Source organism: Blennius ocellaris (genome assembly GCF_963422515.1).
Source record: "Blennius ocellaris genome assembly, chromosome: 10".
Taxonomy (NCBI): domain Eukaryota; kingdom Metazoa; phylum Chordata; class Actinopteri; order Blenniiformes; family Blenniidae; genus Blennius; species Blennius ocellaris.
In genome coordinates, this window is record NC_137659.1 from 18,847,843 (window position 1) to 18,862,256 (window position 14,414).

The 14,414-nt window shown below is 42.9% G+C and overlaps 1 protein-coding gene across 1 annotated transcript; it reads left to right on the forward strand.

The window, feature by feature from the left end:
* The first annotated feature begins 1,184 nt into the window (after positions 1 to 1,184).
* dvl3b (dishevelled segment polarity protein 3b) lies at positions 1,185 to 14,277 on the forward strand. Its single transcript, XM_080503719.1, has 15 exons — positions 1,185 to 1,734; positions 3,126 to 3,195; positions 5,400 to 5,515; positions 6,122 to 6,234; positions 6,622 to 6,757; positions 7,382 to 7,472; positions 7,597 to 7,666; positions 7,856 to 7,995; positions 8,339 to 8,415; positions 8,533 to 8,600; positions 8,744 to 8,893; positions 10,361 to 10,492; positions 11,160 to 11,327; positions 11,496 to 11,699; positions 12,999 to 14,277. The coding sequence occupies exons 1-15, from the start codon at positions 1,574 to 1,576 to the stop codon at positions 13,355 to 13,357; spliced, it is 2,055 nt and encodes a 684-aa protein (XP_080359845.1). The 5' UTR covers positions 1,185 to 1,573; the 3' UTR covers positions 13,358 to 14,277.
* Positions 14,278 to 14,414: the final 137 nt, after the last annotated feature.

Genomic DNA, 14,414 nt, shown 5'->3' on the forward strand with positions numbered 1-14,414 from the left:
TCATTTCTGTAGCCTCCAGCATGTATGTTTTCTCAAAATCAAACATGCCTGAATGTAGCTTTGCTTTACCACTGGCATTGTTTACATCTAGTTAACAATTTCTATGTCATTCTTGCATCTTGTTAGGTCATTTGACTGCCCAGTTTTGGCCCATGGTCATGTTTCACATTTGTAATAAGAGAGACATTTTTCTCCAAAATGACAACCTGGTATTTGTGGGCACTTAACTAATCGCTGTTGTAGACTTGTACAGACATACTTGCTTTTAAGTTTAAAACAACTTGTTTGGTGTGCACAAGTTTAAGAAACGAGTGCTGACGACACCAACCAGATTGTTTTAATGTATCCGAACAGCACAAGCATGATAACAATCAAATGACTGTGACAAGAATTTGCAAGAATCCAGATTCAAACGCAGGCCGCGGGTCAAGCATTGCATCACATATATATATATATGGTCACCATGGTCACCACGATAGCTGTACATCTACCTGTCCATTCATCCATCTTGTACACATATCTTGTTACCTTTGGGCCAGTTTGAGTCACCATTTCACTCACAAGCATATCTTTACATGGTGGTTGGAAATCATTGCGAACTAAGAAAACCCATGCAAGCACAGGGGGAATATGCAAACTATAAAGACAAAAACCACTATGTTATGAGGTGATTGTGCTTCCCCAGGATCTGTATTTAAAAGAATTCATGAAACATCCATCCCAGCATTCATTGTCTGTGCTATTTTATCCAATTCAAGGACACAGGATGCTGGTACTGGTCTCATACACTTTGAACAATTGCTGGTCACACTCACAAACCCATCCACAGACAAATCCGGGATTAAAGTTAACCTGAAACACATGCATTTGGACTGTGGAAGAAAATGGGAGTATAGTGCAGGAAGAACATGCAAACTCTACACAGAATCACCCCTAAGCTCTGATCAGATTTAGGTATTCTTGCTATGAAAGGATAGTGCTGTATAATACACCACCGTGGAGCCGATTAACAAAATGTATGATGAAATATTAATTTTCCAAAGGGACACACCGACCTCAGCAGTATGAGAGCCAGGAGGCTGCGAGTCTCCTCCTCTCCTGCAGGGGGCGCCCCTCCGGGACAGGCGGGGACAGTTTTCTGCAGCTCCGTGTTCAACAAAGTACCGAGGCTGCAGCCTGGCAGCTAGCGGGAGGCGAAAAGCGACCCTTCCGAGATTGTTTATTTTGCTGCGGTTTCCAAACGGTTTTTTTTTCTCTAAATTACAATCAAAGCTTTTGGAGCTAATTTGACGTTTAACAGAAACTATCGCGCCTCGGTCTGCGAGTAGTGTTTGGGACGCATTGCGGAGGAACACGGAGGCTGTGTTAACAGAAAGCCAGGCGGACGTTTGCGTGGAGACAGAGCCAGGGCAACCGCAACGAGTCAGTCAGCCGGGGAGGAAGCCGGAGGAAGCCGTCAGGACCTCTGTACAGCTGCCGCCAGCGCCACGGGGAGTCGGGGCCCGAGAGGGAGCCTGCCAGGCCCTCGGCTTGATGCACCCGGGCTGCTGCCTTGTTTTAGCCGCAGTCCGAGATGGGGGAGACCAAGATTATCTACCACCTCGACGACCAGGAGACACCGTATCTGGTGAAGCTGTCGGTGCCGGCGGACAAAGTCACTCTGGCAGACTTCAAAAATGTCCTAAAGAAGCCAAACTACAAGTTCTTCTTCAAATCTATGGACGATGACTTCGGGTAACCTTTAACTAGGTTTATTGCGTTTAACTCGGCGCGGCTCCGCTCGCTTCTCTCCTGGTTCTCGCAGCTGGAATAACATGAACTTAATGGCCCCGTCGACCAGCCGGCCTGTCATCAGTTTAATGTTACCTGGCTGTCGATCCGCTGGCTAGCTGCCTCAATTGGCTTTCCTTTGTTAGCCGCTAGCGACGGGCTGTTAGCAGGTCTGTTTAGCGTCGCGACCCCCGTTTGTTTACATTGGCCGTGTGGCTAGCGTCCTGCGCCGTGCTTTCGTTTGACCAAGTTTGGTGGTTTTATTTTCCTGCTTTGTGCACGCCAGAGAAACACCCAGCCGGGTTTTGGTTATTCGTAACGAGGACAACAGTGGTTGACAGCACCGGTGGTATCGAGTTACTGACGTTACGACTGTCAACTGCGGGCTATATGCATACAGCGGTGATGCTAACAGGCTAACGTCAGAATGTATACGGTCGGAGTCAGTCACAGTGCAGCAGCAGGCCCCCGCTGTTGTTGTCTATTAGGCAGAGGAATGCAGAGTTGGACACAGGAATGCCCTGTTCATCACCGTGGCAGCTTTATGAGCATGTCCTTTTGTGTTAAAACATGGCCCGGAACCGGAGACATTTATCTGTCTGTTCAGACCTTGCCTCCTCCTTGCAGAGTCAAAAAATAGAGGGGGGGGATTGTACTATTTGTGAACACTTTGAGCCAGGTTTCCAAAGTTGTTTCTGGCTAAACCCAAACACGGGTGGGGCAAACTACTTAATAGCATGTGGGGGTGAGGACGGCATATCTTGAAATGATCCACAGTCTTTCATGCTACAAATCAAATATTTAATTAAATATTTACCCCTACGCTTTAGGTATAGATTAAATTTATTTTTTTTGACCAATATCCTGCTTAGGCTTACCAACAATGTCTTCCTGGCCATCACTGGTCATCTGTGTTGTTTGATGACTTGCATCAGATTTTTTTTTTTCCTTTATGTCCTTAGTTCCTACCAACTGACTGGGATGGCTTCCCTAAAGCATATATGTATATTTATCTTTAGTTTATTGCTGTTCAGCAGCCTTTGGTGTATCTGCAGACAGAGTACTTTGCAACCTTTGGTTGGTATTCCATGTCTGTGGCTGCAGCCTCAGGTATGCAGCGATGTTGGCCTTTTCCGTGATATTCCTGGATTTTGTTGAACACTTTGTTTGATCATTTATGTGTCTATCCCTGGTGTTGTTGATATACTATTAAATGTGGTCCCACTTGTCAGAGTGTGTCGCTGCTGATGGATGTATTGCCCCTCCCTACAGCCGCCAAATGCACCATGTGTTTTATTGCCTAGGAGATTGCTTTTCTATTGGCTTACTGAAACAAAGCTTTGCTTTCTTTACAGGGTGGTAAAGGAAGAAATATCAGACGACAATGCTAAGCTGCCGTGTTTCAATGGGCGTGTGGTGTCATGGGTGAGTTTAAAACAGAGTAATTATACTTTGTCTCCATATGCTTGTTTTCACTCTGAGTTTATTCATATGAGTCCTGTGTGCATACATGTGTAACAATCACTCCCAATATGTTGGACACTGACCACATCGGTACTCCATCTCAAGGGAGAGGCCTTCTGCATCTGCTTGATAATATCATCACATAATGATCCCCAGAGCAGCACACCCATATATGCTCTTTAGCCTTTTACCTTTCAATGTACTTTAATGCACTTTCATGAAACATAGGCCACATTAGACTTTTACCCGTGTCAACTTTATTCTCCTAAAAATCCAGTCATCGCAGTCACTGCAAACGCGTACTCGCATATTGCGTCTTATTCGAATGTTCTGAGCAGTTAATAATTCCGTTGCCACAACACCAGAGACATCTGGTGCCTGAGCAGAGACTCCCTTCCTTTCTTCGGAACACTGAAATTGGATTAAGAGCAAGTGAAATCACAGGATAGGAGGAAAATACTCCATTACAAAAAGGCCCCACAGCAGGTCATCTAACCAGAAGATTGAATCTCACTAGGAGGAGAGAATAAAGTTGAAAGAATGGATCTTCTGTTTTGATGAAAAGCCTAACATGTTGGAAGAATTTCACACAGTGTGGTTTTAATTATAGAGCTCGTTTGACAGTCATCAGCTCAGAGATATTGTTTGATATTTGAGTGTAAAATCCTACAAGCTCATCCTCAATTGTCTCTTTGATGTGGTTTAGTTGGTGGTATTTTAAACGGCAGCTCCCCTTTTTGTGTGGGTGGGGGGGGTTTTTTTTCTCCCTTTTTCTTATCCTCAATCTCTTTTGGGTGGGGGTTGTTAAAATGTTCCCAAACACAATGAAATGTTATCCTACTTTCTGTGTGCCCATTTGTTTGTCTCCAACGTTCATCTGTTGTTTCAGTGAGCTGATTGATTATTCTCTGGGGTCTAACAGCCTGGCCTCATGCTCATCACAACAGGCTCACAGCCTCATTCCAACATGTATTGCTTTATTTTCAGCAGACATATGTGACCTGCTCAATGATTAGTTCCACTTTACTGCTTTAATTCTAATTAAGTAAAAAGTGAAATGAAAATGTGCATTCTTAAGACAGGAGCTGCTTTTGCAATCCCTGCATCTTATTGGTGTGCATAGTTTTACAACTGTATTACCGTGTCTGTCGAGGTGATTCAATTTGATGTTCTTCCTGGAATGTAACTGATGCAGTTTGTAGTCTTATTAAATAACCCTGTCCTCTTCTCAAACAGCACAGCTGTTTTATTGCTGTACTGCTGTTATGGCACCCGTTTGTTTTTCCATTTTGTTTTAATTCGAACTCTGTGACCTTCTGTGTGTCTGTTTGATAAATCAAAAGCTTCTGACTCCACTGTGATCTCAGAAACTGACCTGAGTTATAAAGTACATGAAACCTTGTTATATGTAGGACCTCCAGAATATTGCGATTTTGAGTGTTGTGTCAGGAAGGACTTCCCACATAAAACTAGTGCCAAATCAAAGAGATTACAATCCACCTGCAGAAGGAAGCAACTGAGATACGATTATCATCCTGAAATTGCTTCCAAAATAATCACATACAAATACTTTAAATAGCATCACAATTCCTTGAGAAAACATGGTCGTAAAGTTTTGGTTTGACAACAGAACTAAAGCCTGGCTTGTCAAAGCTTTGACGTGAGCAGAGATAAAGTTTGAATCGCTTCACCACCAGTCCCTGTGCACAAGTGCTGCAGTCTTGCATTGATTTCTCCTGTGCGTTTAAACTAGTTTTGGCATGTAAACGTGTGCTTCAGTCCTGTATGGACAACAATCATGATGCTGCAGATAAACTGTCATGTGACAGAAGGGAAATAAGGGAGAACACAAACAACAGAATGTACTAATGTTAAAATTTGTCAGTATTATAAGTTAGATACAAACTTGGTTACTGTCTATTTAAAAAACGTTTTTTTTTTGTTTGTTTTTTTCGCACAAGTGGTAACTTAGACAACACTGTCAGGTAGTCAAACCACTCTTGGCACAGCTCCTTTCTTCAAGCACTGACAATAAAACGTAGAAAATGATCCTGCTGTTTGACTTTTCATCATGGTGTTAAGTCCACTGTCATCATTCTTTGTACTTGGGTCACTCTTCCATCAGACTAATGTGACTCTCTCTCTCTCTCTCTCTCTCTTGGCAGTTGGTTTCTGGAGATGGCGCCCACACAGATGCCGGTTCAGTGGCAGAAAGTTTAGAACCGGCACCTCCTTTGGAGAGGACCGGTGGCATCGGAGACTCAAGACCCCCGTCCTATCAGTCAGTATATTCAGAAAACAATTTGTGGCTAAGATAGTGTGTGAGTCGCCACTGGTACTTTGTTAATAGAAATAAATAGAATCGCTAAGATAAGTGATAAACCGAATAAACTAGGAATAAAAAATCTGTTCGAATGCCCTGTATCAATTCTTTCTTACCTGGCAATATTGAGGGGGGAAAAAAACACAACTTGAATGATACTCCATCTTGTGGATACCTCTGCATTTTTACTTTATGTTAATTCTGGAAAATATCCAGACATTTGCATCCTATAGAAAATTGGCTTTTTTTACTTCCCCCCCCCCCCCCCCCCCCCCGCCACTGTGGAGTTAGTGACCGTGTCAATATATTTGCAGTCTGGTTTAAATGGATTTAAAATGCGTGAGGTCCATGATGGCCTTTAAAAAAAGTCACCAGACTAAAATCAATAATTCAATGCATCATTAACCATAATGAACAAGTTAACGCCACACAGATTACAATTTCATTTGAACAAGAAGCTCATGATATAAACATTTTAGTGGCGGCTGAGGGAACTGAGCTGCCAAGATAATGACCCTTTCATGCTCTGTTTAACGCTCAATCTTCATCTCCTGTACACTGAAGTGGGAAAGCAGCAAGCGGTCGGGACAGTTTGGACAATGACACAGAGACCGGCTCCTTGGCGTCACAGAAGAGAGAGCGGGAGAGAACACGGCGAAAACACTCCAACGATCACGGTGAGGGTGGCGTCTGCTGGTTGTATCATTTTATCTATTGTACACGTCGGTCTATTTTCTCAGATTTTTTTCCCAACTCACAACTTCAAGCTATCTTGACTGTAGAATGTGAATCTATGCATAGTAACCCAGAAATGTACCACGTTTAAGGAACTGGAATCACTACCAATAAATCAACTATTGCTACGAAGTGATAATATTTAGTTTTCTGCAGTCGGCAAGATGTGCTGCTTTGGTCCTCATAAACCTTGGGACTTGACAAAAGTTATGTAGCCTAAAAAGGGGAGAGGTAAAGTTTGATATCGGTGCGTTTTCTGTATAAATGTGTTCAATAACTTCTGCCAAATGCGTCATTTGTCTTCTTGGTTTTGATTCCTCCTGCTGCAGGCGGGAAGCAGAATGGGTTCTCGTCCCGGGCAATGGCCCGCGGAGGCGCGGAATACGACAGCTGTTCGTCCTTCATGAGCAGCGAGCTGGAGTCCACTTCCTGCTTCGATTCAGAAGACGACGACGCGACCAGCAGGTCTGATGTTTATTACATCTGTCTGGATTGTTCGCAAGTGCGGTTACCCCTCGCGAGAATGCATCTGGAATCTCAGTTAGTGGCTTCTCGCAGATTAGCACAGCCTAATTGTGTGGTGGCTTTTGTGGTAACCTCACAGATTGTGCGTCAAGATCTGAACGAACCTCTGCAGTCTGCTTCAGAGGCTGAGTTCAGCCTTTAGACATCTGGCAGGATGTGCTTTGTTGGGTTTTTTTCCTGTTAGAATGGTGCTCATGTGAGTTTACTTCCACCACACAAAGAAGTTACTTCCCCCTCTTACTGATTACCAGTGAAAGCTGATGACCTGTTGATCGGGTTATCATTTCTAAATTCTGTAGTTTGGATTCTTTCTCAGAAAAACAGTTAAGGAAAGTCCGAACCTTAGCTAACATTTTTATGATAAAAAAAAAAAAAGATGGTAGTGGTAGGCGTAAGTAGTAAGCAAATGTTTAGTTGGAAAGAAAAGAAAAGTGACTTGTTCTTTTTCATGTGTCTTTTAAAAAGAAAAATCCTACATCAAGTTTTTAGTCATGAGCTGATGCGTTATTTAGTTTTCATCTGTATTTGTTTGTAAAAGTTGCATCTGTTTTTTTCCATCTTCAGGTTCAGCAGCTCCACTGAGCAGAGCTCTTCCCGCTTAATGAGGCGACATCGCAGGCGCAGGCGGAAACCTAAGGCATCCAATATAGACAGGGTGAGACGCCATGATCTTCAACTTTCAGGACAGGAAATCATCCACACACACGTTTCTCAAAACTGCTGCGCAGGTTGTAACTAATGATTCTGCTTCTCGCATCACCTCGCGTCCGTCTCCTCAGTCGTCTTCATTCAGCAGCATCACAGATTCTACCATGTCTCTGAACATCATCACAGTCACTCTTAACATGGGTAAGTGACTTGTTTATGACTAAGTTGTGCACAGACTGGTATCAAATCTTATATTGGACAAAACCTGCTGGTTTTTAATAACAAAGTGGTGTTTGTAATCAGGAATATGTTTTTGGAGCTCACAATATAATTCTTTGTCCTCATCTAAATCACTCAATATTTTTACTGTCTTCATTCTCTGCCTCACAGAAAAGTATAACTTCTTGGGAATCAGCATTGTGGGTCAGAGTAATGAACGGGGAGATGGGGGAATCTACATCGGCTCGATCATGAAAGGAGGCGCCGTGGCCGCAGATGGACGTATCGAGCCTGGAGACATGCTTTTGCAGGTTTGTGATGCAACGGGACAGACGAGGAGATGTGTATTGTTGCAAAGTTGAACTCCAATCAGGAATGTGTGCATGTTGAATCTGGTGCTCACGTCCAGAAGACCATATATAGAAACCCACACAGAGCAACCGTGTATGCATTTGGTTTTGTTTCACGCTCTGTGATTGTTCAACTTAACTTTCTACAGCCTGGCATAAAACCTGTGCTAAATGACATTTGCGGATCATAATGTACACTGACTCTGTTATTAAGTATGCAAAAGACAAATAAAAGTCGTTGGGAACCAAATAAACTATAACAAATGAATACAATGAAAGTTCTGACATTTCCATGTCCATTCAGGTAAATGATATCAACTTTGAGAACATGAGTAATGACGATGCTGTTCGAGTTCTGAGGGACATTGTGCACAAGCCGGGGTAAGTGCAATAGAGTATACATTAAAAAAAGCACGAGTCTAAACCAAGAGATCTTGTAACATTAAAGCTGAACCATCTGTATGTTTAAGGTCAAATTGAATGCTGTTTTTATTTCAGCCCCATTACTCTGACGGTGGCAAAGTGTTGGGATCCAAACCCTCGGAGCTGCTTTGCTCTACCTAGAAGTGAGTATTTATGTCTTTGAACGTTTTTTCTATCTCAGTAAAGTTGGAAGTCTATGTCAACACATGGTTCATATATGTTTCTCTTACTTGGTATTTTGCAATAAGCTCACCAACTGGCATGTGTAATTACTTTTATTTACCAGGTGAGCCGATCCGGCCCATTGATCCAGCTGCGTGGGTGTCTCACACGGCAGCCATGACCGGGGTTTACCCTCCGTATGGCATGAGCCCTTCCATGAGTACCGTCACATCCACCAGCTCCTCCATCAGCAGCTCCATACCTGAGACTGAGCGTGAGTCAAAGTGCCTCTTGCTCCTGGAGCTTGTTATCAGGGGATTTCTTTTTTTCTATTCAAAACAGCTTTTGCCATAATACCCATTAGTCACATCTGTCTTAATGACTTGCTCTTCAGCCACACAGCATTTAATGCTGCGCGGATCATCATGGATCATCATTCTATTGTTGTACACTATCACACTAAATGACCTAATCTAATTTTACTGTATCTGCAGGGGTTGTTTCTTTCATGCATATCATTTACACTTCTATAACACGAATAATAAAGTATTCCAGGCTCCCTCGTATATAAGGTTTTATTGAACATTAAGCTCTCCAAAGATTGTAGATCCTTCAGTGCTCCAAAAATGCAGTATTAAGCATCTACTTCTGAAGTGTGAGTAAGTTTACCCGGAGTGTGGCCCATCCCTTTTACTACATTCCTGTGACTGCTCTCCGTTCCAGCTTTTTACTGTCTCACTCATAACTTCCATCTGTTCGATAACTCCAGACCTGACCGAGCCATAACTCACAACTGTCATCTTCCCCTGTAATCTTTGGAAGGTGTTGCTTCTTTTCTGGAAAACGCCTTTTATTTTTTATTTTTTTACATGCGGAGTGGAGTGAAAGCGGTTCAGCAGCTTCTGAAATAATCAAGGGACCGTATTTGAAATGCCTTTTGTACAACAGGTACAAGAAGAGGAAGTTTCTGAAATGTGTTCAAGCACCCTGTTCAATTGTATTCATAATCATAATATTATTTATGAGACTGTATTCATCTACTGATCTTGAAATGAAGCAATTAAAAAGTAGCATTAATCAATATATTGAAGTGTAGAAGGTGGAAGTCGACTGGTAGTACAACTTAATGTAAAATAATCATGCACTGAACAAAAATGTAAACACAACACTTTTATTGTGGATATCCTGAGGCACATCTTTACAATAATCCTGTCTAATCAGCATTTTGGTGTGCCACAGCTGTGAGGTGGATGAATTATCTCAGCAAAGGAGAATTGCTCACTAACGTGTATTTAGACAAATTTGGGAGCAATATTTGGGAGGAGTAGGACTTTAGTGTACACAGAAAAAGTCTCATATCTTAGAATTCATTAAAATTGGGAGCAAAAACAAAAGTGTTGTTTATTTTTGTTCAGTGTATTATTAAATATAAAACTGTGTTTTAGGGAGGAAACTGAGCCGAGTGAGCTCTGTCTGATTTTAGAAGTAATACAGGACAGGTTTCGCTGCCAACTCCAGTCTCTGAATCACGGTGAAGACGGCAGAAGTATCAAATTATAGTCCAGGCCACTGAAACCAACTCATTTTTTAAGGAAATTTTAAAACAGCTCCACATTGTTGCAGTTGTCCAGACAACTGTCCCTGAGGCAACTGACGGCAGTTCAAAACTAAAGAAATTGAGAACTTTTTTCCTAAAGCTCTCACTCAGCCCATGTTTAACATATTCTCTCTTCTTTAATAGGATTCGATGACTTCCATCTCTCGATCCACAGCGACATGGCAACGGTTGCTAAGGCTATGGCCTGTCCAGAGTCTGGTCTGGAGGTGCGGGACAGGATGTGGCTGAAGATAACCATCGCAAATGCTTTTATTGGTAGGTTGTTCCTCTGATTAGCCTGTGCACATATCTTTCTTTCTTACATTAATTTACAGAGCCTCATGGATCAGTTCAGAATTTCTAATTGTCTTTTTTTTTTTTAATCTATTTTATAACAATAATCACAACCAGCATGGTGCGCCATGAGTGTTTGCCTTCATTGTCCTTTAATTTTCCAGTGTGTACGTGTGTGCAATGATCAGAGCAATACTCTGATAGAATCCTGATGCAGACATGGCGCAGAACCTAAAATTGGATGCAGGCATGCTGTTGCAGTTCAAACATATTCCCTTACAAAAAGAGGGAGAAGACTGACGCAGCCACACAGAGGGGAATTGGGCACGGCTGTCTGTAAACTAAAATCAAACCACGAGATGAAATCAGAGACTCATGCCTAGAACAGTAATCGATAAAGCAAAATTTTGCCACAACAACACAAGCCAAAGTTCTGTAGGTCAAACAAGGGAGTGCCACTATTCTTCCTCTGTTTGTACACGCAGGCAACCTTCTTCCACCAAAGAATAATGGAGAAAGATGTGATTAGAAGTTCTGAACACTGATTTCAAATCAGATCTATGATATAAGTGATAATATCATGTATGTGCTGTCAAGTAATAAACGACAACCCATTCAAGGAAAGCACTTTCTTTAATGTGTGCATCAGGCTCTGATGTGGTGGACTGGCTCTTCCATCATGTGGAAGGGTTCTCAGATCGCCGAGAAGCCCGTAAATATGCCAGCAACCTGCTGAAGGCCGGCTACATCAGACACACTGTCAACAAGATCACCTTCTCTGAACAGTGCTACTACGTGTTTGGAGACCTCTGCGGCAGTAAGTGGACTCTCAGATCCTTCACTGACTTGGATCCGTTAGAGGTTGTGAGGCGTGAAGCGGCAGTAACATTTAATGTGTTCCTTTATTATACAAAGAATTATTTGATTTGCACCTTCATATATATAGTTGTAGTCTAACCCAGTTCACTCCCCGTGTCTCTCTCAGACATGACCCACCTCTCTCTTCACGACCATGATGGTTCCAGTGGGGGTGCATCAGATCAGGACACTCTTCCTCCTCTGCCCCACCCTGGGGCAGCCCCCTGGCCCATGGCTCTCCCCTACCAGTTCCCTATTCCGCACCCTTATGACCTCCCGCAGCCCTTCCATGGTGGACCAGCTGTTGGCAGCGCAGGAAGCCAACACAGTGGTGGGTGGTGTTTATATCTTGAATGTGCCCATCACAACGACGTTCACCATGCTATCGTGTATGAGTGCATAAAACTGCCATTCACAGTCTTTTGGGTGTCAAAGATTCGGTGGCGATCCGGGTGTGTTTGCAAGTGTCAGTAACGATATATTATCATGAAGGATTCTTATTTATTTATTTTTTTTATTATGTTACATTTTTTCATTGTTTGCTTCTGTGCAAGGTAACAAACCGTGTCTCTCCCCACAGAAACACCAATTAAGCTTTCCAGTCAGTCTGGCTAACAATATTAAATCATCACTGCTTGTCAGGTGAAGAAGACCCTGTTAAAATGGCAGTGTTTTTTACCATTGAAAAAAAAAAAGAAAAAAAAGAAATCATAAATCTTCACATTCTGAATGGAGGTGTAGCTCCACTGCGCTACTACCTTGACTTCAAAGGCTTGACGAAAACAGCCCAGCTCCTGTCTGAAGTGTGTGGGGGGGGGGGGGGGGGGGGATCATTCCTTCCATCAACCCCAAAGCTGCCTTATTTGCATGATGGATTTAGTGTATTTAGCTTGTGTGCAAATATAAAACCAGACATTGTGGTTTGAGGGCAGTTTGCTTACGCAGCAAAGGTATTTACTGACCAACAACATCAGGGTGCTCTGGCACAACTGCTCAGATGTCTTAATTTGTGGCTGCATACACATTGCAGAGACATAAATGAACTAGAACTAGTAAATAGTTTACAAGCTAAGAAGATAAAACACAAAATTGTATCAATTAGGAGTTTGTCAGGTTTTATAAGGTTGTTGTGAGCTGGGATCAGTTCCAGCACCTTGCAAGACTAAAAGGCATAAAGTGATGGAAGATGGATGGAATTTTTCTTCGAGGCGAGATATTTGGCTTCCACACATTTCTCTGAATTGATGTAAATGTTATTTTCTTTGATTGACTTTCCACATTAAGAGAACCACCTTCTACATATGTTTCTTTCGATCATAGAAACGGGTCAGATTTTCAGTCTGATGACAGAAAATCAAGTGGGTTTTGATGGCAATAAAAAGAAATCTGCAATTGTATTCAATAGCTGAAGCTGTTGGCTGTGTGACGGTGTAAGCATTAGTCATGCAGCTCTCCTGAGTCTCCCACTAACTAGGTCAGTACTGTCTGCGTCATGTCACTGGCACACAGATGAGCGTGGTCGCCTCATGTCGGCCGTTTGCGTTTAATGAAGAGAAAGAAAAAACAGTTTGTACATCATTGTAATCTATTAATAATTGTGTGTTTTTTTGTTTTTTGTGTGTGTGTACAGGAAGCAGCGGGTCGAACTGTAGCAAGAATGAGGGTCGGAAATCTGGAGGCAGTGGAAGCGAGACTGAAGTCAGAAGCCACCGAGCTCCAAGCGAGCGCTCAGTGGCTCCCCCCAGTGAGCGAAGCGTCCGTAGCTCTGTCAGCCACCGCAGTGCCAACTCCCACTCCATAGCCTACGGGCCCGGCCTAGTTTATGGCCCCCCTGGTTTACCCCCCCAGCCCCCACATCTGTCTACATCAGCACCCGGGGCCCCGCCTGGCCGAGAGCTCTCCTCCGTTCCCCCGGAGCTCACTGCGTCACGCCAGTCCCTGCGCATGGCGGTGGGAAACGCCGGAGAGTTCTTTGTCGACGTGATGTGACCCTGGTTACCAGTCGTGACCCAGTAGCAGATCGAACGCTCTCTTGTCGTACGGCTCAGAAGGACGGCATGCCCAGGACAGGAGGGAGGGAAGAGCGCAAGAGCTGTTACACAACACCTCAATCCCACTAATCTTCCAGTACCAGAACCGACCCAGCTGTGTATTCTGAGGGAAAATCTTCCTCTCTGTGCTTCTCTTCCCAGTAGTGGCCATACTTTCTTCAATGAAGAAAGCTCCTCGCTCAAGATGGAACCAAAGCACCTTTCTCAGTTTCCGTTTCACAGTGGGGAAGAGTTTGTGCAAGGACAAAGAAAATGAGGGAGGCACTGGAAGCCGTCAGCTCGGGCTGATGACTCAGCGCTTTTCCACATGGATGTTTTTCTATCCTTTCTTCTCTTCCCTCTTCTCCACTGCTTTCTTTATCTAACAGTTCCTGTCCTCCCACATTCCTATCCACATCCAAACTGAGTGAAGTCTCTTCCCGACTTCCGCTCTTGCAATTCCTACTTGCTGACCTCTAACAAAAGAAAAAAAAGAACTGACAAAGCTGAAATGAACACTAACTGTTAACCTTATTCAGACCTTTAAACTATTTGCTTGACTAAAGAGAGAAAGAAGTGAAAAATGTGTATGTAGTGCAAGATAATTGCAGTCCTTCTCACTGTAAGAATGCATTTGTTTTATTATATGCGTAGCTGGCCACAACTAGATTTTTTTTTTTATGCTTAACATGAGCATCCAGCTTGAAGAGTCATTTTCACAATACAAAAACTACATTTTCATCCGCTAACCAGAGAATCTTCTGACTTGTCTTGTGATAATGTATAGTGGAAACAAAATTTCTTACCATGTCTTTCACACTACTCTTTTATCAAGGAAAAATGTCTTTTTATTTATAAATATAGTTTTATGACTTAAAATATGCTGTTGTCTGTGTGTTTTTGTGTGTGTGGCCAAGATTGTGAACAAACTGCAACACAGTGCATTTTCTTTTCAATACTACTTCAGGTCACATTTATAATTACGAGAAGTGGATTCCAGGCTGTCCAGAGCAGGA